The sequence below is a fragment of the Sitophilus oryzae genome, unplaced genomic scaffold, assembly GCF_002938485.1.
Source record: "Sitophilus oryzae breed Bouriz unplaced genomic scaffold, Soryzae_2.0 scaffold_1693_pilon_pilon, whole genome shotgun sequence".
Taxonomy (NCBI): domain Eukaryota; kingdom Metazoa; phylum Arthropoda; class Insecta; order Coleoptera; family Curculionidae; genus Sitophilus; species Sitophilus oryzae.
The window spans coordinates 624582-649806 of NW_022146383.1; the positions used below are offsets into that span (position 1 = coordinate 624582).

General features: G+C 32.4%; 3 protein-coding genes across 4 annotated transcripts; all 3 read left to right on the plus strand.

Moving 5' to 3' along the window:
* Positions 1–304: 304 nt before the first annotated feature.
* Positions 305–15155, plus strand: LOC115881034 (cilia- and flagella-associated protein 57). 2 transcript variants are annotated; one of them, XM_030898391.1, is made up of 18 exons: positions 305–621; positions 790–1066; positions 2818–3083; positions 4654–4790; positions 4895–5046; positions 6832–7006; positions 7386–7708; positions 9206–9426; positions 9530–9701; positions 10962–11279; positions 11651–11793; positions 11997–12138; positions 12271–12451; positions 12574–12797; positions 12976–13263; positions 14363–14491; positions 14648–14887; positions 14946–15155. In XM_030898391.1, exons 1-18 carry the CDS (start codon positions 410–412, stop codon positions 15078–15080), a joined length of 3735 nt encoding a protein of 1244 aa, XP_030754251.1. In that variant the 5' UTR covers positions 305–409; the 3' UTR covers positions 15081–15155. The 2 variants fall into 2 exon arrangements, with proteins under 2 accessions (XP_030754251.1, XP_030754252.1); XM_030898392.1 differs by having other exon boundaries at positions 492–607.
* A 319-nt stretch (positions 15156–15474) lies between these two features.
* On the plus strand, positions 15475–17592 carry LOC115881000 (ankyrin repeat domain-containing protein 40-like). Its single transcript, XM_030898349.1, has 3 exons — positions 15475–15662; positions 15750–16066; positions 17256–17592. Exons 1-3 carry the CDS (start codon positions 15544–15546, stop codon positions 17558–17560), a joined length of 741 nt encoding a protein of 246 aa, XP_030754209.1. The 5' UTR covers positions 15475–15543; the 3' UTR covers positions 17561–17592.
* Positions 17590–24511, plus strand: LOC115880999 (calcium/calmodulin-dependent protein kinase type 1-like). The gene is made up of 4 exons (XM_030898347.1): positions 17590–17998; positions 18568–19040; positions 20416–20513; positions 21710–24511. The coding sequence occupies exons 1-4, from the start codon at positions 17638–17640 to the stop codon at positions 21894–21896; spliced, it is 1119 nt and encodes a 372-aa protein (XP_030754207.1). The 5' UTR covers positions 17590–17637; the 3' UTR covers positions 21897–24511.
* Positions 24512–25225: the final 714 nt, after the last annotated feature.

Consider the following 25225-nt stretch of genomic DNA (forward strand, 5'->3'; position numbering starts at 1 on the left):
TTAAGAACGTCTTTACAGAATTTTATTATTCCGCAAAATAAAAAAGTTATGGGCAATTTTCAAAATGGTGAAAAAATGAAAAAGACCCCGTATCTCAGTTGGCAGTGAAAATATCAACAGGCGGTTTATGCCATTAAACCTGTCTCAGAAATCGAGCCCATGACATCTACGTCGGTTTTGCTCTATCTAGTCAGGAAATAGGTTTTCCCTGTTAAAACAGACCAATTTCGACCACCCTGTACATTCCTAAACCTCAGTTTCTATAGAGACAATACATGACTTTTAATATTGATCAAACCAAAAATTCCGAAACTGTCTCGTATACTTTGACGTATTGTTTCAATTTGAGGGTCAATGTAAACAAAACTAGAAAAACTAAATAGTTTTGAACTAAGTAACTTTAACAAAAATGACTCTTTCGTTGCCTACACTTCAGCCACACGTGGTTCTTGGTCTAGAAACCAGCATTAAAAACAACGTCCACTTCCTGTCTGACGATGAAGTAGTTTACCCTGTAGGGTCGGTAGTGACCCTTCACAATATTCACTTGAAAAAGCAGAAATTCATCAAATTGAGTGAAAAGGGGAAAAAACTCACTCACTTAGCAGTAAGTCCCGATAAGTAAGTCCCTAAATTGTGTGTTTTAAGACCCATTTTAGTAAAACTGTGTCAATAAAAAATATACAAAAATTTTACATAAAATATAACACAAAATACGAGCTCTTGAAAGTGAACACTTTTAAACAAACGTTATTGTTCTGGTAGACAAAAATCTTGTTTTTTTTTCAGAAAACTGATTGCTGTTGTAGAGACAACCGAGAAATATCCCATAGCTACGCTATGGTGTCCCGACACTTTCAGGAAAAAAAGAACACTGACCCTTCCAATGGACAAGGACATCATAGCAAACAGATACGTAGCTGTGGACTTTACCTACAATTCCAAAAACTTGATTTGTGTAACGGGGGAGCCCGATTGGAGCTTGTACTCGTTTAAGTGCGACAAGGGTAGACTCGAAAGTTTTGCCAGAGCCAATAATGCTAATAATACAGGAACAGTCAGACAAGTCAGCAATTTTTTTTGTGCAATAAATCTATTTATACAGGGTGATCCGAACTGTATTTCAGAAACTTCAGCTGCATATTCTGCCGATAAAAATAAGTAAAAAGTTCGTATAAATGTATGTTCTAAAATGTTTAGTTTTCGAGATACAGGGTGCAGAAGTATCGTTTTTATTTCGATATTTTCCAAATAATTTTTGAATTAACGTCAATATTTGGATGAAAATTGGCGTCTGGGAGTTTTTTGGCATGAGAAATTTGATTTTGATGTTAATATGACTTCTATTTGTAGAGGGCGCCACCTACATGTGTTTGAACTTTTGGCACAAAAATATTTAAAATTTATGATTTCAGTCTAATTACTATTCAGTCAACATGTTTAATTTATGTCAATGATGACCGGTATTTGATAATTTCGATTCCAAAAATCTCGAGAACCATTAAGCCCCATACTCACACTTCGCTACTTCACTTCCTTCCTTCGTCGCGTCCCTTCGTCCAAAAATCTTATATTTACTATGGGAAATGTCGATTTTATGCGACTGTGTCTTCCTTCGTTCCTTCGTCAAAACGCTCCTTCGTCCGTTTACTTCCTCGAAACGCTCCTTCCCCGTATGTCGGTTTTTGGACGAAGTAACAAAGGAATTATCACGAACACAAAAAAATATTAAAATATATAAAATATATAAATCGATCTTGGATTTCATTCGTAGATTTCTTGATTTGGCAGTACGTTTGTACAGGGTGTCCCATTTTCGTGTGTTTTGCAGGGTTTCCCGTTTATGAGTCGAGCTACAAAGATGCGGTTTTCACATTACGATGTTACTTTTTTATGAAACTAAAGATGTTTACATACCGATATGTCCTAACACTCTTACTTTCTAAAATACAGTGATTCACGGCCATGGCACGGTGTGCATGATGCCTTTGCAGAAATATCTGAAGAAATGGGGATTGACATCAACGTTTAATTAGTATGTCATATTTCATAGTTTCGATATAAATGGCATAATAAACTTTACTCTATTGTTGACTCGCCTTGTAGATTCATACTGATATACGAGTATCTTGTACTTGTGATACTGAAATATTCGGATTTATTAAAAAAAATTATATTATTAAAATTCAATTTTTATTTTTGACACGACAAAGAATTGCCGTTTTATAATAAAAATTTTAGAGGTTACTAGATATTTCGTAGCTATATTAAAAATATTTTGTGGTGTGTTGTTGCATAATCGACTAATTTCCAAGCATCGAATGGACGAAGGAAGGAAGCGAAGGGACGAAGTAACGCGAGGAAGGGACGAAGGAGCGAAGTGTGAGTATGGGGCTTTACTCGTAGCGATTTTTACCAAGAAACCTTTTTTACGTGAAAACCATCGTAAATGTATATTTTTTACTCGGTAGTTTTATACAGGTACGGAAGAAAAGTTATTAGGTACTCTTCAAACCAGTTAAAAAATATGTAGGTGGCGCACTCTACAAGTAGGAGACATATTGACATCGAAATCAAATTTATCATGTCAAAAAACTCCCAGTCGCCAATTTTCAGCCAAATATTGATGTTACTTCAGAAATTATTTAGAAAAAAGCGAAATAAAAATAAAACTTCTACACCCTGTATCTACGAAACTAAGCATTTTAGGACATACATTTACACGAACTTTTTTACTTATTTTTATTTACAGAATATGCTGCTGAAGTGTCCGGAATACAATTCGGACCACCCTGTATATTAAAGACTTTTTTGTAGATTGCTTGTAATCCGGGTGATGGCAATCAACTAGTGGTTGTTGGAGACTCGGTCTTGCGGTGTCTGGGCTGTACTGACTTCACCTGGAGACAGTTCGGTTACAGCAAGTTCGATCAAGTCGTGTACACGAGTTGTTGCTGGCTCAGTCAGGACAGGATCATAGTTGGAAGCAGCAGAGGCAAAATACTGATTCTGGAAACTGGTGAGATCAGGGCAATTTTTCATGCAGCCGACATGCCCATCATCAATATGAAAATCAAAGAAGAGTGAGTGTTTTTTTTATAATGACATATCGTAATATCACAGATGATATGTTATCTGTGTTAATATTCTACTAGATAAATAAAAAAATATGAAATAGTTTTCTTGGATATTTTTTTTAAAACAAGAGATATAGGAATTTTAAAATATAATGTATAATGTTGATTTCTTTTTATTTAATTATTGCATACATTAGGAACAAAAAGGCTGCAAAAAAGTAAGTTTAAAAAAATACTAAGTTTTATTATGGTACACCAGAACACCTATATACAGGGTCCGGCAATAGTGCGTCGGGCATCTCTAACTCCTAGAATAATAAAATTGGGAACTTTGTTGTTTTTTGAAAAGTGTAAACCTAAAGTGTGCACAGGGTGGATCAAATTGGACGCTTTTAAAGGAAAACACCCTTTTCTATAGGAGATAGATAGACGAAAACTAATATCGGTGTCTGGAGCTCAATTTTTATCATGTGTGTCTTGTAGACTATGGATTTAGTGTAACCCCACAGGAAAAAGTCTACAAGTGGGATATCGCTATCTTGAGATTAGATGTGAGGTGGTGGCACCTAGGGGTGGGTCGGGGTGGTTTGAAAAATACCTCATTTGCCTCATTTAGCTGGGTCCCAATTTGTAACTTGTGCTGAAGAAATCACTTTTTTCATTAATGTCCACCTAATTTTTCGTGTAAGGGGTAGTTTTTCAATTTCACCCTAAAAACTTTATGATCATCGTTTAGCATTTTTCATGGGCTTTCCAAAAAGGCGCCACAAGTGGGGTGTCGCCATTTAAGATTTTCAAGTGAGTAGGGGTGCCGCCAAAGGGGTAGGTCGAGGTGGTTCAAAAAATGCGTCATATGTATTCCCCCTCGATATTATAGAAACGGTATTTTTTATTTTTGTGGTATCTTTTTTGTTTTAAAAATTATAGCCATTGAAAGTTTTTGGTGGCCCACCCTGTATATTATAACCGTTAAAAATTTTGAAATACTCTAAATACATAAAATGATCATTTTTTAATTCTCCATCTATTGAAAAAAATTATATACAGGGTGTTCCGTTTAAAAAAAACGAAGAAAAATTATTTTATATTTTAGAAAGTTTGGCGTAAAATTTTGAACATTCTGTATGATTTACGATTACCCTATTTATAGCAAAGTAAGTACAGACCATCTAAAGTATATACCTAATATAGTTTTGATTTCAGGACAGTTCTTGTATTTTTAATAATTTTTTTAAGAAAGCCCGAAAAATATATTTTTTTATTTATTTATTAAAATCTCTGAAATGATCGAAAAAAAAGAATTATAAAATTATATACTCATATCTGAGGATTAAGTAAAGTGATCTAAAAGGAAGCCAAAAATGCAATAATATACAGGTTGTTCCTTTTAAAAAAATCATCCCGATCCACTGGCTCTTTTTTGAGTCACCCTATACAAGTTAAAATATTTTCTTGAAATACATCCTAGTACATACTTAAACAAAATTGCACTTAACTATTGCCGGACCTTGTATATCCCAAATATTTTTTTTGAAACATATTTTTTTGGTTTCTATATTATTCTTTCTTTATTTAGGCTTGATCCTTCTTCCGAAACCACAATGAAGACCAACTCCTCTGATAGTATGCGATACAACGATGACGAAGAAGAAAACTACGAAATCAGATCAATAGTGAATTTTCCCAGAGGCTTTGCATTTGGATTTATGAACGGTTAATATATCTTTTTAATCATGTGTAACAGTGTCTTCAAGGACACTTATTTGGGACACTGCTTTTCCGAGTCTTTCCGGAAACTTACAAATAATTTATTGTAGGAAAGATTCACTTGTACGAAAGGGAGTCTCCGCACAAGTTTCGAAAAAGATGCGTTTTCAAAATTCCGGATAAAACTGTTTATAGGGAATACGATACCGGGCCGAGAGAAGTTAAAAATACTGTGTGTTCCATAAAAGTTAACGAGGCACAGGTATTGTTTTTAATTTTTAAATAACAGGTAGTAAATAAAATTATGACATATTAAAATATTAATTTTATTGAACCAAAATATCTGGACAAAATGGTGAATGCGCGATATTAATTTATACCAAAGTTTATACTTTTAAATTTAAAGAAAATTTAAATAAATACACACGCCAATAATAATTACCAGATAATTTGAAGAAGCTTTTGACTGTGCTTTTGGTATGAGAAACACAGTTACTTGTTAAATTGAAATAATTTTAAAAATTTACTGATTAGTGATTTTTAATATGGTTTGCAAATCTTGCATTAAAGGGATAAAAACTGTTTTAATATATTATATATATTAATACCGTATGATCGAAAAAAAACGGCGTCCAGTTGGCTGAGAAATGACGATCAATGACATTTCCCATATAAATTTACATATAAAATGACAGCGATCTTCATTTCATAGCCATCGTTGACGCCGTTTTTTCTCGATCATACGGTATATATTATATATATATATATATATATTAAAAGTATTGGAGTCGGTTAATTTTTTGGGGTCATAAATATGCGCCTTACAGATTTTTTAAAAAGTTCATAGCATACTAGATAGGTATTTCGAAAAAAACAAATTTTGGCTATTTTAAAAATTGTCCCTAATTCCATTATAATCTATTTTAAACAAAAAGTTTTCGGATAAAAGTGGTAGATAAACAATGAAACTGTGTGAGTTTGTGAAAAATGAGTTTGTGTTCTCCGATTTTTTCTAAAGCCTGTCATTTTTGACATAATATAACACAATCATATGTTTTTTAAATAGAAACCATAGTTGGCCATGACTTCATAAAAAGCGCCATTTTTTAAGCTTTTCAGCGATATAAGCTATAATATGTTTTTTTTTTCGAAAAATTATTGAGTTATAACCAATTCTTATTGTTTTTGACTAATTTCTCTTAGTTGGCATTTTAACTGGTAGTATATTTCAACCCCAAAAAAACGCCTATGAGTTTTTTTCGCGAAATAAAGATTTTGAAAATTCGCAATTTTTTGAAAAATTTGGAAATTCTTTTACTTTTTAGTTAAAAAACATAATTTCTTGGTAATATGGCAACATAGGTATTAGATTAAATTTACAAGAAAGAAAATCCAGAAAAGATCCAGTGTTTCTCAAAATTGTAGCAAAAAATCATTTTTTTGGAAATTTTCAAAGTAAAATAACTCCGTTATTTTGGACTTATTTGAAAAACGATAAAGAGAAAATATGTTTCTTTTATCTAGATCTATCAGCCCTTAAAATACTTGCACTTATTTCTGAGACACCCTGTATTATTAAACGGTTGTTTACAATTTACATTACACAAACTAAAACTTAAAAAAATAATATCACTACATACACTTTAAGTTATTTTAGAAAATGTTCAAAAAATCTGCCATTATTTTGAGTACATAAATGCGTCTTTTTAAAGATATATTTACCTTCACCATTTTGTCAAGATCATGTTTCTCTTTAGGAATTTAGCCGATATAAAATTTAGGAATACACGATATTTCTAATAGTAGCGATATTCTATATCGACTCAGAAAGTATTGATTTGGTATTGATTCAAAATAAAAATCGATATTAATGCAACAGAGACTAATGTTTCTCAAAGTAAAAGATTCTTTTTATCCTATAAAGTCGACTTATGGTCTATTAAGTAATATTTTTCTGTAGTTAGTACAAGTACTATAATGTACTATTTTGGATTCTGTTTTCTACTGTCATTCGGTTACTTTAATGACGTGATTTTTCCTATCCTAGGATCGACTTATTGCAACTTGCAATGAGGCGCAAATCTACCAAGTACGACTGTGGTTGCAACAAGACAGTTCCACAACTTCCGAAATATTGATGGAGGAGTACGGACACCCTTTACACTTGGGAGCGATAGGAGGAATGTCCATATGCAGATGGAAACCGCTCTGTATCACTGCAGGTAAACAAATAAAGGCTTAACAGGAAATTAAAGTATTATCTATTAAACCAAACATTTTATCAAGTAAAATCAATAATTTTTATGGTTTTTAAATCACCCGTATCGAAAGTATCGATAGTTTCAGGTATATCGATATTAAAAATCTCGATATTTTAGTACATTCCTAGTACAGATAACAATTTAATAAACTGATATTTATTAAACGAAACATTTTTAATTAATTTTTATGGTATTTAATATATGATTTTTGAAAGTATCGATAGTTTCAAGTATATCGATATTAAAAATATCGATATTATAATACATTCCTAGTGCAAAAAAAAATAATTTAACGTGTAAGTAATTTTTTGTAGGTTTAAGTTATATTTTCTACTTCAAGGTGTAAAAGATCGATCGCTCAAGATATGGAACTACGAAACAGACGATCTAGAGTTAGTACAAAACTTCGAGGACGATATTTATTCGGTGGCCCTGCATCCGACAGGACTGTACTGCGTGGTGGGGTTCTCGGACAAGCTGCGCTACATGACGATCATGATCGACGACGTGATCACGTCGAAGGAGTTCGGCATCAGGAACTGCAAACTGTCGGAGTTTAGCAGTTTGGGCCACCTGTTCGCAGCGACCAATGGAAACGTCATTCAGGTTTATTCCAGTATCACGTTCAATATTATGTACATGCTGAAAGGACACAACGGCAGGGTAAGTTTAGTATACAGGGTGGTCCGGACTGTATTCCGGAAACTTCGGCAGCATATCCTGCAAATAAAAATAAGTAAAAAAGTTCGTATAAATGTATTTTCTAAAATGCTTACTTAGTTTCGGAGATACAGCGTGTAGAAGTTTCGTTTTCATTTCTATTTTTTCCAGATAATTTCTGAAGTAACGTCAATACTTGGATTAAAATAGGTGTCTGGCAGTTTTTTTTTTATTTATAGGGGGCGCCACCTACATGAGTAGATAGTTATTTGACTGAAATCTTAAATTAATCATAAATTTTTCTGCGAAGAAATGATGATAAAACAGTTTCTGTTGACTTTTGGCACAAAAACATTTCAAATTTATGATTTCAGTGTAATAACTATTTAGTTAACATGTTTAATTTTATATCAATGATGACTAGTAGGTATTGATAATTTCGATTCCAAATGTCTGGAGAACCATTATTCGTAGCGATTTTTCCCAAGAAACCTTTTTGCGTAAAAAATGTCGTAAATGGATATTTTTTTACTCAGTGGTTTTATACAGGTGCGGACTAAAAGTTATTACTTTTTTAAACAGTTAAAAAATATGTAGGTGGCGCCATCTACAAGTAGGAGCCAGATTGACAACAAAAACAAATTTCTCATGTCAAAAAACTCCCATTCACCAATTTTCATCCAAATATTTACGTTACTTCATAAATTATTTCGAAAAAATCGAAATAAAAATGGAAGTTCTACACCCTGTATCTCCGAAACTAAGCATTTTAGTACATACATTTATACGAACTTTTTTACTTATTTTTATTTACAGAATATGCTGAGGAAGTTTCCAGAATACAGTTCGAACCACCAGTTATTAATTTAATAAAAACAGCTTTATTAAAAACAGTTTAATTTATTACTCGTAACATATATTACGTAATTAATGACTGCTTATTGTTACTACTATACTATAACATGAAAATAACACAACACAGGAACCACAAACTAACTACGAAAAATTATTATGAAAATTTATATAACAAAAATGTCTGGACAAAATGGTGAAGGTGCCGATATTAAATTATATTTTAAAATTTCAAAAAACTTAAAAAAATAATTTAAGTTAAATGTTGAACAAATCTGACAAATTATATTTTAGTGGTTACCATGACATCTCTTCCTTTAATGTAAGTATAAATATAAGATAGAAGAATGAAATTATTGGGCAAACCTACAGTAAGATTAGCCATGAAACATGACTAAAATATGACAACTTAAATCTTACCGTAGGTTTGCCCAATAATTTCATTCTTCTTTTTTATTACAGTCTCCATGATAACATATTTTGTTTATAAATATAAGAATAGTAATAGACTCTCTTTTTATTCAAAAATTTTAATCACTTTTAGAGTGAAAATAAACACTATATTTTTGTATTATTTCCATTTTTAGATTACAGTCTTTTTTAGTCTTTTTATTCATGCTATAATTTTTTAACTATTTGCATCTTTAGATTACAGCAATTTCTTGGAGCCTGGACGACCGTTACATGACGTCCTGCGGTACCGAGGGCGCAGTCTACCTTTGGGACGTCATAGAATCTACCAGGCTGTCCGAAAATTTCATCAAATCGAACCCCTTCACCGGAGTGATCATTACCCAGTCGGGAAAAGAGGTGTACGCTGTCGGGAACGATGGACATATCAGGGAACTGGTCAATTCCAACATAAACAGGTCTAAAATTAAAATTTACTTTGTTTTAAAGAGTTTTTGTTCCTTAATCACATGTCAATATTTAAGGTGGCGAATAAACCGCCCATTTTTTTATGTTTTTTAGAGATGTGGTACTGGTCCCTCCGGGAAGCGGACTGAACGCTTTGGTACTGTCCCAGCTGGACAACATGCTCTTCGTCAGTGGAAATGGAGGATCCGTTTTTAGCGTCAGAATACCTCTTCTGGAAAAGGCAGAATACCTGGAATTTGCCATGCACAAATCTGCAATATCTGTGGTAAGTATCCTGTAGGTGTAGATATAGCTTGTCCAGCGAAAGAATTCGGCATTGACAGCTCTTGTCTGTCATTTTAATTCAAGAGTAGATTGTTTTTTTTTCATGTGGTTTTGGGAGATTTATTAAAATACACCCTCTGTATTTTAACACTAGAGTTGCAATTTTTGTGATCCATCTGTTTGTCAGTCCTTCTTGCCAGGTATCCTACCCATTGCCACTTGAGGGATTTGATCCTGTGGATGACATGTATTACCTGGGTCTTTTGTTGTATCCACTCTATTCTTTTACGGTCTTTCTGGGAGCTATTATGAGCTATATTGCTTGGTATATACAGGGTGAAGCTAAACTAGATATAAAAATAGTAAAGTTATAGAAAATTTCAAAAATAAAATAATGTTCTTATAGCATACATTTGTAATGGTGATGATAAAGCAAAGCAAGAATTTCCATTAACATATAAACTAGATAAAATTTTCTCACGCTTATGCCAGCATGAGAAAAAACAATATAGCGATATTATTATATAACTTGGTAATATTTGAGGGGTAATTTCATCTCGTTGGAATTTGACTTTCGAAAAGTCCGTTTGCCAAAAATAAGCTTTTTACGTCAAGCAGTTTAAGCAGGTCATATTTTATGTAACACCCTGTATAATTTTTTAAAAAATCTTAAAATATGTAAAACAACAAAATAAAATATACGTGTTTAAGAGTATTTCCGAAAAACTCACCGGTTTTTAAATAAAAAATATTTTAATATTTGAGGGGTGATTTCACCCCCTTAGAATTCGAGTTTCGAAAAATCCCTTCTTATCGAACCTTTCCACCCTAAAGTCAATCCGTTTTCCAGAAATCAGCTTTTTACGTCAAGCGCTTTAAGCAGGATCGTGATTAATCAATGACCAGATTTTTCGAAACACCCTGTATACATTTTTAAAAATCTTAAAATATGTAAAAAACAAAATAAAATATATTTGTTTAAGCGTTTTTTCGGAAGCTTGACCGTTTTATAAATAAAAAATATTGTAATATTTGAGGGGTAGTTTCACCCCCTTGGAACTGGAATTTCGAAAAATCCCTTCTTATCGAACCTCTACACCCTAGAATCAATCTGTATGCCAGAATTGAGCTTCTTACGTTGAGTGGTTTGAGCAGGATCGTGATTAATCAGTGAGTCAGTAACTTAAGGATTTTATATATTAGTAATTAGTATAGGTAATTAAATTTTGCCATTAGACTTATTAATCTCCATATCTTCTAGATGTGCATGACCTACGATGATCGTTTCGTCATCAGCGGGGCCACGGATGGCAGTTTGTGCTTCTGGAAGGTGCAGAACGCGGAAGACAAGGCCGTCAAACTGGACAAGGAAATATCCACGTCGCAGGAAATCCTGATATCCAGGGAGATCCTGGAAGACAAGATGGGGCAAATCAAAAATTTGCAACTCAGATTGAAAGAATTGGAGACCGAACACTCGTATCAGATGAGACAGAATGACGCACTGCATTCTCTCAAGATGAGAGATATTCATTCTGAGTATTGTCATGCCATCGAAGAATTGAAGATTAAAAACGAGGTAATTCAATATACTGCGTTAAATAGTGTTTTAAATTAAAATATGTTGAATATATCAATGTTTCTGATGGAAAAAATTTTAGTATTGATTTTTTTTATTAAGATATAGTGCAATCAAAAATGCTTGAAAGCATAACATCGTTCAAATTAAAGGCTAACTTTAGATCAACCAAAAAAGCATATGAAATTAAGACTAGCTATGTATTGTTTTTATTTTAAAATAACTATTTTTTGTTAATATTTAGTTATGAAATTATATTTAATCCTGTAATATTTCTCAATGTAATAGACAAAATATAAATTTTTGCACGTACAATGTTGTATCGATTTATTAGTTTACTCTTAATAAATTTGTTTTTTTTTTGTTTATAGCAAATGGAGGGTGATCATATCCAGGAAATCAACAACATCAACAGCCAAATAATGAAGATGAAATCTGATCACGAGTTGTTCGTACAAAAACTTGAAGCCAGCTACAACGAAAAACTTATTCTAGAGTACAAGAAGTTTATGAGGTATTTAGGAATATTTTACCTCTTATTTTATAAAACATCCTGTATATGAAAAATCAACAATTTTTATTTGATACATATTTTTTTTTTTGTTAAAACACATAAGTATTCATATTGTTAAAGTTAGTACTGTGGCATTTCATCTTGAGTATGATTTGAAAATAAATAAATTATGGGATTTGATTTTTGATTTTTTGTGTATAAAGATATGAAGAAAAAATGAACGGCATGCTTAAAGAAGAAGAACAGCGATACGACGCACTGAAGAAACAAAAATCAGAATCGGAAGATCAGATTAACACCGAGTATCTGGAAGTTATCAAACAAAAAGAAGATATGATCGAAGAAGTGAGTTCAAAGTGATTTGGTTTCACTCAAATTCCACTTAATGAGTTTCTCTCTTCAATAACTTCAATAATCAATAGCAACTATTACAGAATCAACATGTATATTTGCTAAAATATATTTTTTGATGTATAGTTAAAAGAAAAAGTTGCCAAATTGATCAAAGAACATGAACTGATAAAGCAGCAAATTGAGGATGACTGTGACAGGGAAATCTACGAATTGAAGACTTCCCATGAGAACGAAATCAAGGAAGAACAAGATCTGAATGTTAGACTCAGAGGAGAGGCTGCAGGACTCAAGAAAAAACTTTTAGGTAAAGTATAGTCTAGAAAGTATATTTTCTAGTAGTCTTTTTGATGCCTCTATATAAGAATATCTTGTTTACTTTTTATTGTATTCAAAATTGTTCCATTTAACAAAAATCTTTTTCTACAGCTACACAAAAGGAATCGGACGACTTTAAGCACCAAATCTACGTGCTGGAGAACGATCACGTCAAATTCAAAAATATCATAAGTTCCCTGAAGCAAAACATTCTCGATATCAAGAAAGAGATCAGCGAAAGAGACAATACGATCGAAGAAAAAGAAAAACGAATTTTCACGTTGAAAGGCAAGAATCAGGAATTGGAGAAGTTCAAATTCATACTGGATTTTAAGGTATATTTTGCCATCACACTGTATATAATAATTCTCGGTCCACTGGTAATGGAAATATATCTTAGCTTCATAAATGTTCCTGGCCATTACTCGTCTACATCGTTCAATGCTCGCGCGTTTTTATGCGGCGTTGTCAGTTCGGTAAAATTTTCTCCAACTTAACGATTTTTTTTTCTAGATAAAAGAATTGAAATCTCAAATTGAACCGAGAGAAAGAACCATTCAGGAACAATCGACCCAGATTACCGAAATGGTTCGCGAATTGGAGAACTTGCAAAAGGTGATCTTGAATTTGGACACCCAGTTGTCCGAGGGCAGAGCCAAGCTGGCAGCTTCAGCTAACGAGGTCAGGAAAGAAGTGGAGAGGAACAGGGTGATGAAAAAAGCGTTGCAGGCCATCAGGATGGACATCCACCATGCCAGTGGATTTATACAGAACGTTCCAGCGTTGCAAAAAGTAGTAAAGGTGAGTTTATTTAGGCTTCGAAAATGTATTTTTTATCACTCTGAGTCAAGAGTATTATAGTGGAAATTATGAAAGTATTTATCTTTTCGATATTTGCGTTCTGTGTAGCAATGTTAGAGTTTTTCGGCATATACTCAGTAATCTACAGAACGTTCTTGCAATAGAAAAAGTGGTAAAAGTGAATTTTTGGACTTTGTAAATGTGTTTTTATCACTCTGAGTCAAGAGTAATGTTACGGAAATTTTTGTCTTTTGGACATTTGTGTTCCGTATGGCAAAGTTGATCCCAAAGTGTCCCAGTGATCTACCGAACGTTCAAAAAGTGGGTTTTGCTACTTTGTTATTGTTTTGAGTCAAAAGTGTAAAAAGTTTAAAAATTGCAAAATTTCTATATCGGTATTCATTTACATCCTGTATATTATAAATTTAAAACATTACTGTATATACAGGGTGACCTATAGTTGAAAAAGCTTCATTTCAGGTTTTGTATTTGAGTTTTTTAATTACAAGATTTTTTTTTGTGAAATATACAGGAAATTGTGGCGCATATTTTAATATTTTTTATACATATACAAGGTGTTTCAAATATATTTTTACGCCAGAGCTGTATAGTTTTTTAAAACAAAATAAATATTAATTTGTATTAATGATTTTCTCCATAATTTCAAATGAACGATCCTAAAATATTTTATCAGAGCAAAAAATATACAGCACTATATTTAAAACACTACAACTTTGGTGTATAAATATATTTGAGCCACACTACAATGTATACCTATAAAATATATTTTTAAAAAGTGCGCCCATTGTCCGCATATTTTATAGCTGGACAAAAATACCTCATTGAAGAGCATATTACTAAAAAAAGAGTATCGCTAAAATATGAAAACAATCTAAAACATAAATTTCATTGACATTTACACAGAATCGTCCCACAATAAACGTTGTTTTTCTAAAATTCCACACCATAACTCTCAACGCGACGACAAAATAGTCTAAATAGTTTCGATACCGACAATATCGGAAAACATTTCAAACAATTCCTTGCGACAATGCAAACTATCCCAAACGCGCCGTTTATTCTCCCATTGTTCTTGCAGGAAATGTACCACAAGTACAACGCGGACAAGGACTTCGAAGTGAGCCAGGCCGAGGACACGGAGGCCAAGAGCGAATTCCTCAGGCAGAGGGACTTTTTGGAGAGAACGGTTGCAACGTTGCACGCTCAAGTACGTTAATTTTTCTATTTATCGCTTTTGAGAGACCTGTTTTAAACAGATTAACGATTAGTTTTGCTATTGATTCATAGATGGCAGTATAAATATGTATATCTGGTTGCATAATATTACTTACACACACTTACTTACATATAATTACTTTTGTAGGCAACCAAGAATACAAGTACACTGAGTTACGACAAAATACGTTTGGTGGACGAAAACGCTACCTTACTGGTCGAAACCAATCAATTAAGGAAAAATTTGCAAGTTGAAACAAATCAAAACAAGAAATTAAACTCTATCATAGGCATGTCGTACATCTCGCCTAAAATGGCACAAAAGAAAGTCAATTTGGCCATATCAACTAAGGAAGATATCCATAACAAATACAAGGAAATAATCAATGTAAATTTTATTAATTTTTTAACGTATAGTTTTTGTTGAAATACGAATAATCTTGTAGCAAAATAAGAAAGGTATTGAAGCCCTAACCGAGGAAAACGAGAGATTAACAAACAAAATAGCAGCAGCCATGGAGAATGAGTGTTTATCAAGTCCAAAAATAGAACCCCCAGTTGACGAATCAGAACACTTCTGAAATTGTACAAAGTTATTTTTTACATATTTTATTGTTTAGTTTATATTTAAATGTCAAATAAATAATAAAACTCTATTTAATTCCTTTTATACTAATTTTTGATGACGTCATATTGCTGTTCTCGCTGTTCTTGTGACGTAGATGGACGTAGGTCGCTATTTAAAAATTTTCTTGTATATATTTTGATAATGTATATGTATTTTGAGTTGCATAACTTTAAAACATTATTTATGAAAAACAGAAATTCTTGCATTATTTAAAAACAGTTTGCATTATTTTTTCTTTGAACTGTAGAAATGGAATTACAACAACAATTCTTGGTAATTTAGTATAGTTAATTATGATTATTTAATTAAAATATTCTATGATTACCATTTCGTAATCGAATTGTCAGCTGTCAAATAAAAATTGCGATTTGCAATGTCCGCTGTTCTTGCAATATGCATCGCTTTTTTGAGATAAAATGGCCAATATTTTAGAGGAAAAACTCCGCGAAGCATCATGTGTCGGTGATCTCGAAGCTGTCGAAACGCTCCTGTCCCAAAACGTGGACGTGAACTCCCAAAACCCTGTGAACGGCTGGTAAATATGTCCCACTACTAGGACCCACCTAACCTCACTTTTTCTCTCCTACCCAACAATATTATTATTATCTGAATATCTTTAAAGGACGGCATTGCACTGGGCCTGCAAAAGGGGCAACGAACGAATCGTGAACGTGTTGCTGCGTAATGGGGCCGATAAAAGCCTGAGGAATTTCAACAACGAGACCTGCACTGATATTTGTACTTATAGGAACATTAACGAACTACTAGGTGGTCGAAGTACTACTCCAAAGATTGGGGACCCGGCAGCATATAAGTTTGTACCGAATTACCTTAGAAATGCCCCGTTGAATGCTCAGGTTGATGTGGCACCGGTTAAAATTAAACAGAGCGAGTTTTTTGGTATGCAAAGGACGGTTTTACCTACGGCATCTAACGAAGGTCAGTTTCAAACTTTCTTTTAAGTTCTCACTGTTAATATTTAGATTTGGTTTAAATAAATTACATGTAAAAGGTTAATTTGTAAGGTGTCTCTGTGAAAATGTCATTTAAAGATTTATTTTATTCAAGAGAACTTCTGTATCTCAATTTTTTTAAATTAAATAACCAAAAAAACAAATTTCAATCATTATATCAACATTTTCTTTGCTACAACAAACAATATTGGACAATTTAATTTAGCATACCTATTAAAAATACACCTGTGCATATGTTGGTGTCTAGAAATAGTATTTCACTTTTTTTAGATAATTGGGTTGACCTTAAAGTGTGTTTACTGTAACGATTTTAAATATATTCCGCTCTTTTAACAACTTAAACTTTTGTTGTTGAAAACCCAATATTTACATTTGTGAGTGGATTTTTGTTCCGAGTAGTTCTAATTGTTAGAATCATACATGTGTGGTTAAAAAAACTGTATTATGTAATTTGTAAATTTCACATTTTTATTAACAGTAAAATTAATTATAATTAGAATGATACAGGGTGGCCCAGTGTTTCAAGAAAGCTCCATCTATATCAGGTTTAACTATCTGAAATTTATTAACTTGCAAAAGTTTTAAATAGGCACTCATTGATTCCTCATCAAAAAATATGAAAAAAAGTTTGTATAAACGTGGGTATTGAAATGCATAGTTTTAGAGTTACAGGATGTTAAAACTTTTTAAAATTAGTTTTTTTGTAATTATCCTAAATACCATTATTTTTTTATTTGAAATTGCTGTAGGATGGACTAATAGTAATAATAACTAATACTAATAGTAATATTTTTTAATAATAAATTAGGTAAAATATGTAATTTATTAATTTTATTAATTGTGATTTACAAAATTGCGTTTATCTCATCAAGGAGGCCGAAAGATGGCACATGTTTTTTTTAAAAACCCTGAATAAAATTATTTTTTATTATTTTAATATAGAGACTATACTACAGCACATTAGCCTTCTACATACAGGGTGGGTAAAAACTAGATAATATACTTTTCTCTATTATTTCAATTTAAACACCCTGTATTTCATTGGAACAGGTAAACTAATAGAGAGCTTTTCTTAAACACTGGTTTACTCCTATAAATAGATTTATGGTAATTTAAGATATTTTATTTTGATAAAAAATGGTTTTATTTTGTAGAATTGGTTCTAAAAGTGAGAATTCAGGGTTCTCCCGACCCAGATTTTATTGAAATTGAAATTCCCAAGTGGAAACTAACCTACGAAACCCTTCTGAAGACCTGCTGCGAAGAATTGTACATTTCTGAGGCTCAAGTGGAACGAATCAGAAAACTACCCGATACCAGACTGAGAAAAGATAATGATGTGCGAAGATTAACCGATTTCCAAGCCCTAGAAGTCGTACTGCGTGACGTCGGTACTGAAAAAAGTACAAATTGCTATCAGAGCATCAGTAGTTGCAAAAACCAAACCATTTTGTACTAAATTTAATGTAATAAACGATTTTTTCGTGCTTATTAGTGTGTATTGACTTAAATGAAGTGTTAAAAAAAACTTTAAAAATGCCGTTGTTTGGTAAGGACAAGAAATCGAAGAGCAAGAATGGTGGTAAGGACACCAACGAAAAAAACCTTCTCGAGGAAAAGTACCACCTTAAAGAGATGCTGGGAACGGGTGCTTTTTCTGAGGTTAGGTTAGCTGAGAGCAAGGAGAAGCCGGGGCAGTTGTTTGCGGTGAAAATTATCGATAAAAAAGCGCTGAAAGGTAAGGAGGACTCGCTGGAGAACGAGATTATGATTTTGAGGAAGCTGAAGCACTCGAACATTGTCCAACTGTTGGAGACTTTTGAGGATAAAAATAAAGTTTATTTGATAATGGAATTGGTGACAGGAGGGGAGTTGTTCGATCGAATTGTCGAAAAAGGTAAGCACTGTTAAAAATCGAAAAAAAACGGTGTCATAGTAGCTTGCGAAAAGATAAGCGATGATTTTTTTGTTTTGTATTCACCCCTAGATGTCGTTTATTATTCCTCATTAAAAAATATGAAAAAAAGTTCCTATAAACATGGGTCCGGAAATGCATGGTTTTAAAGATACAGGATGTTAGAGTTTTAATTTAAAAAAAATTGTAATTAAAAACACTCTAGCCGAATTTTCTTGGAATTAATTTTATTTTTGGCCATAAGGGGCTTAATAAAAGTCCGGTGGCGTCCCAAGGGACACATTATTCAAAATAATTATTGTTGGTTAAAAATGTGTACGCCACTGACTTTTTTGCAGTTTTTATTGAGGATAAGATTTTTATCTGTATACATATAGTATACCTAATCTGTGGTATTATGTTATTAGAAATAATAATAATATTCTTTATTGCCAACTAAATCATAAAAAGACAAAACGGCGTCAACATGAATACAAAAAAAATGAAATAAATATAATTTAATCATAAACAAAGACAAACAAAGATTGCAAGAAAAATATTATATATTAAAGGTTCCTACACCGAAAAGGACGCGGCCCACTTGATCCGGCAAGTCCTGGAAGCCGTCGACTACATGCACCAGCAAGGCGTCGTCCACCGCGACCTCAAGCCCGAGAACCTCCTCTACTACAGCCCGGACAAGGACAGCAAGATCATGATCAGCGACTTCGGCCTGTCCAAGATGGAGGACGGCGGCATCATGGCCACTGCGTGCGGTACTCCCGGCTACGTGGCCCCGGAAGTACTGGCGCAAAAGCCCTACGGGAAAGCCATAGATGTGTGGAGCATAGGGGTGATTTCCTATATCCTGCTCTGTGGCTACCCGCCGTTCTATGACGAGAACGATGTTAACTTGTTCGCTCAGATTTTGAAGGGGGAATTTGAGTTCGATTCGCCTTATTGGGACGAAATTAGCGATTCGGCTAAGGATTTTATCATGAATTTGATTTGCGTGAATGTGGAGAAGAGATACAGTTGTAAACAGGTGAGTAATAGCTCCTCTATGTTTACTTATTTCTGTGAGATTAGTACTAAATTCTCTAATCACTTGTCCTTTTGAGATCTGTGTCAACGTGTTATGCTTGATGTCCGACGATACGATGATACGATATTAATTTTATTCGTCGAATTTAAAGATTTCGATTGGTTAGAAAATTACGCAGTTTTTAAATTTATTACATTTTCATGCCTCCGTTCATCGGATATACGATTTACTTGTGATTGTTATATATTTGTGTCATTTTATATTTTTATTTCAATAACGATTTCGCTGTTTTACTTATAGTCTCAGAGCTAGCAACGTTTTCGAGAGAGAATTTTAAGAAAGCTGTTTCTTTAATATCTTTTGCTATGCTCTCCTGACCAAAGTGCCGACCCTCTGGCTGCCGGTAATCGTTACGTTCACTACTGCGCATCATATCTGTTTTCAACATCTGTTCTCTACTGCGCATCACAAATTCGTTCTGTATTTTAGGAACTAAGGAGGCTAGGACAAACCTATGTGTAGCATATTTAGTTTCATAAAAAAGTAGCCAAAGTAATGTAAAAATCGCATCATTGTATCTCTACTCATAAAGAAATCCTATAAACCACATGAAAATGGGATACCCTGTACAGATGTGATGCGCAATAGTGAACCGCAGTAGTCTATCGGAAGTAACATACGTTACTAACGTTTACTAACACACGAAATTGGGATACACTGTACAGATGTGATGCGCAGTAGTGAACCGCAGTAGTCTACCGGCAGCCAGTAGTTTTTACCCTATACCTTTTGATCCCTTTACCCTATACCAGTTTTTGGTCTTTTACCTTCTACTTTTTTTACCTTTTACCCTATACCCGTTAGGGTTTTTGGGACAAAACTGCTGTAGTGTCATATTTTTGATCTGGCTTGGAGATATTATTACATACTTTTTTTTAGTATTGTTATGGATTCCGTGGGTCCACTAATTTAAACTCACGATAAAATACTTAACGAATTTATTTTTCTCACTCTGTACACACAACTTATACTATTTACAACACAATTTATGCAACTACTATTACTCTAACGGTTCTGGCACCTTCGTCAATTAATTCACAATTTAAAACGCGGTATTATCAAACTTCAAACTGTCCCAACTGCCGGCCTGCTTTTATATAGCTGTGGTGAGTGTTTCTGGAACGTTCTAAAATTATCGGTAACTTTCTACCATCTACCAGTAAATTCTGTTGTCTGATTCGCTTACTTGTCGACTTGATTAAGAGATGGCGCTTCAACAAAAAATGTCTCGCTCGTTTCTCCGACAGATGGCGCCACATACACCTTGACAGTATGCTTCAGTTGCATGTATAATATGTCAATGATTTTATTTCAGGCGTTAGCACATCCCTGGATATCAGGCAACGAAGCTTCTAGCAAGAATATCCACGGAACCGTTTCCGAACAGCTTAAGAAGAATTTTGCAAAATCCAAGTAAGTTAGTTATATAATAATAATAATAATAATCGTCTTTATTGAAGAAAAAGATGTGTAACATTACATATATTACACAGCATGCAACAAGGGTGGCGAAATTTAACAAAAAATGTTATTCTTACATTTAACCACCCATAGTTGCATAGTTGTGTTGACAGCATTAAGATACAATAAAACATGAAATACACACAAAAAAGATAAAATATTTCATAAACCACATTATATTTAAAATTACACAAAGTTAATCATTATACACATTTATATACAAGTAATTATTGTGAAAACAATTTAGGTTTAAATTTTATTTGATGAAAATATCTTGAGAAAGAATTTTTATATCTTCGCAATTTTACAGCAAGACAAAAAAATGTTCTATAAGCTAACAAATTAAAAAATATACATAGTTAATTCTTATACATAGAAAAAAGTATACATCACAGAAAATCGACATAATAATTTTAAAACACAAACAAAAAATACAAAACCATCATCATTCCTGTAAAGATAGAAGAAACATTTTATATTTTCATATACGAGTATAGCATTTCTAAACATATACCATTATGCAGTAACTCTGACTACTTCTATGACGTAATAAATCATTGTATCGGGCCTATACTTTACGGAGGTTGCGGTAATAATAATTCATTAATATATTTTTTTTTTCTTCTTTTTGCTGACTGTTTATTTGCATAAAACTTGAATTTAAACAGATTTGCGCAACCACCGGGAAATGAAATGATTGAAGTAAAAATTACTGTTTAATTTTTTTCTTAAATTGTCTTATTTTTCTTTTTTAAATTGAAACAATGTACATCAGTTTTGATTTATTATTAATTTTTATGGCACAGAAAATTAATAACAAACATTAAAAAACATAATTACACACATTAAACATAATTAATGTAAATATATATATTGTATGATTGAAAAAAACAGCGTCAGAGACGTCTAAGGCTTGACCTCGTCAAAATTTCCATCGATTGTCATTCCCCAGCCGTCTCTGACGCCGTTTTTTTTTCGATCGTATGTTCACATAAAGTTATCAATTAACATTAATACATTTCATATAAAAACAATATATCACTATGACTACTTTTGTGACGTCATAAATATTCGTCTCATATCTTTATTTTCACGATAGTTATACTTATATAAGAGTAAAAAAAAGACTTTTTAAACGTTTTTCCTAGATGGCGCCAAGCGTACCACGCTACCGCCGTTATCAGGCAGATGCAACGAATGGCCCTGAGCAGCGGAGGCAGTCAAGGGGGCCAAAAAAGCCCCTCGCCTCAACCGCCGGCCTCGGGGGGCAGTTCGGGGGCGACCAGCGGCGAACAGTCGAGGGGTAGCAGCGCATCTTCTTCGGGAAGACAATGAACATAACCTGTATCATACTTGAAACGAAAAAATAACGCTACAAGGTAAAGAACGGGCTTGGAGATACCACGTTGTAATCAAAAAACATTTTTTATTACAGTGTGCTAGGTTATAGTGTACTGTGACATCTGTTTGACGTTTAAAGCACGTAAAGTACGTCAAATGTCATTGTTTGAAGACTGTTTACTCTTTTTGAAGCGTAAATGATATTCTAAGGGTTTTATTCTATATAAATTAGTTTTTGATTTTTCTGGTATCTCTCAAGAGAAAGATTATTTCGGAAGATGGTTCAAAAGCTTGCAAAGAAAATTAGATATTACTAATTATAAATAAATTAAATAGCTTTGCGTATGTTTGTTCTATAATGACACAATAGCGTGCATCATATGGTATTTTTCTTAATAAAGTTCGATTTATATAGATTTTGGTTATGTTTAAAACTATTAAAATGTCTGCATTATTATTGTCGATCATTGATACTTCAGATAAGTGTAACGTTACAAAATATGCAACCAACATTACATGAAGTCCTAATGATACTTTTAAAAACTTGCGCATATTAGTTTTTTAGTCAACCATAAGTATAGTTGGCATAAGGTCTAGAATGCAATAACACCAATCTACCATTTGTTTAGCGTATTGTGGGTTGCATATAAGTGACAAAAATTTTTGTACGGTTTGGGAACCGCCGATATTTTTGACAGATTATTGAGTCATGTTGCCAAGTCGCTCAAATTTTTATTAGATCTAACAAAATTACTGGTGTTTTCTGAAATTTTCAAATACTACGGCAATCCAGAATTTCTATATAAATTGACAACGAGAGAATACCATTTGAGAGGTGTACTTTCTATGATACACTTTTTTTTTCTGTATATATACATAAAATTTATCTTTGCTCCTACTAAGGCCTATAAAAAAAAACATATACATATAAAAAGGAGATACGAAAAATTCTATTGGATTATTGCATTATTATTTCAAAAAATGTTGTTACAAAGAGTTTTTTTATTTATTTAGAAATGTTAGTATCATTTCACAGTACTTATAAATATGAATCTTTACAAGAATTAGAAAATCAGTGGGTTTTTCCATTGAGCTCGTTTAGTTTATTTTTTATACAAATCGAGACAACGTTTATTGGGACCTAGTATTGTTCTTTTTATACAGGGTGGTCCGATTTTTAGTTGCAGAATTTTAATAGTTGATAGAAAGTTAAAAATTTATATATAATATCACAGTACAGACAACCAGTGCCGGAGTTGTGCGGTTTCAGTACCATAAAACTTTAAAAAATAAATCCCGCTACTAAAAAGTGAACCACCCTGTATTTATATCTGTTTAAAAACGTTCTATACATGAACATTTTTCATGTTATTTAATATAGTTTAGATAGGAACTAAAAAATACAGGAAAAAAAAACAAAATTGAAAAACGAAAAAATATTCTAGAAACAAGACTACGGGCCTATGTTTAACCTGGACTTGTACTCCCTTTAACATAAAAAAGTGAAGATAAATAAATAAAATATAGGCCATATAAATATACAAACATCGAGACTTGTCTGTAATTTGTAAAATATCTATTTGTTATTGATGGTCTATCGCTATTTCGTAAAATAATTTGTCTAAACTAAAGAAATATCACTTAGGTAGCTTTCTCTATTATGATGAATGATCTGAATGTTTTTTCTTAAGTGTGTGAGTTTTGGGTGTTGCATATGAGCTTAGATTTTGTACAAATCCACACAAGTATCCGTAGAAACGAAAAAACGCAGCAAATGATTAAATAAATGTCTAAAATGTATTGTAATCCTAGGTGGCTATGAGATACAATACGTTTGTTTGTCCCTATTTTATATAAAAGTGTCATATTTTCTTTCCATTAAAAATCTGATTATTTTTGACCCAAAATAGGCTTTATTTAAAGAAAACATAGGGGCTATAGTTAGTATTAAGTGTATTATTGGTTGCATATCCAGTGGAGTCTTTCTAACCATGCTATACAACAGATTTTATGTATTTTTTAGATTGTTATTTGTTATTTCACCGACCGAAATAAGAATAGACATACGTTATTTCATCTCAAGGCCTTCTTAGATTACTCTACATTTTTTCAGACTCTTGTTAATATTCAACTTATTTCTTTTCTTTGCAACGATATAGTGAAACATTAAGATATTTTTAAACTAAAAGTATATTAGTTTTGGTTTGAAGGAAAACATGTCAGTCTGACATTTCTACGTGCCTTATATAGTTTCAAACTAAAATAGAATAAATATATTGCGTCCTGTATAGTTTAAGTAGCGAGAACATATAGGAAACTTTATTTTTTTTGTAGCTTCTTAATATAATATGGGAACTCGTCTCAGTAATATTAGAAAGAAATTTTAGGAATTAATATTTGGCAACAACGCTTAGTAATATAGATAGATAGCACTTTGCTGCGTTTTTTTTTCTCTTTTTTCCTTCATTTTAAGGAATTTTCTTTTCAAAAAATATCATAACTTCTGCAACTTATTTCTTCTGTATATGTGTTAATGTACTTATAAAAGCAACCACATAATGTGAACAAGGCTTGAATTATTTTGTATGGATGGATTTACAAAAAAATTACGAAGAAAATTATTCATATCGTGACATTATTTGTTATGAATATGAAGGTTGTGTTTACTGTAAAAAATTAAATTAACCTAATGATACACATATACATATAATTATACAGCGCTACGTTCGGCAATTTTGCTGGGCCAAAAAAATATTTCTAGATCATTTGAAAATAACGTGGATACCTTTATTTATATTTAACCATGTCGCCAACATCTGAAAGACATTATCTTTTTTCATATCTTCTATTATTCTGTTTAAAGTCGATAAAAAACTTATTTTAAAAATAAAAGTTTATCAGCATTTTTAATACATACAGGATGTTTAAAAAGATTGAGTAAGAATCATTTTTGATTCCAGTTTGATATGGAATGTTCTACTTAAAATAAGTTTTTCTATCGACTGTTTAAAGTTATACTACTAAAAGTGGACCACCCAGTAGATTTTTTTGCTGTTTATAAATTTGTTCACGTTATTCAACTGGTCTATGATCGAATACGACTTAGATGATAAGTGAGAAACATGAAACTAATATAATATAAGGCTTAATTGTTCGACAATATGTTCCTTAAAAAACTCTCTATACTGACTATTTCAGATCTTTGCATTCCTCTAAAAGTATTTCGCAAAGTTTATTGTACTTATTTTCTTGGTTTCTATCATTCCTCTCTCTATAAAATTAACGATTAAAGGCGCCCATACACTTCGGGTATTTTGCTCGGT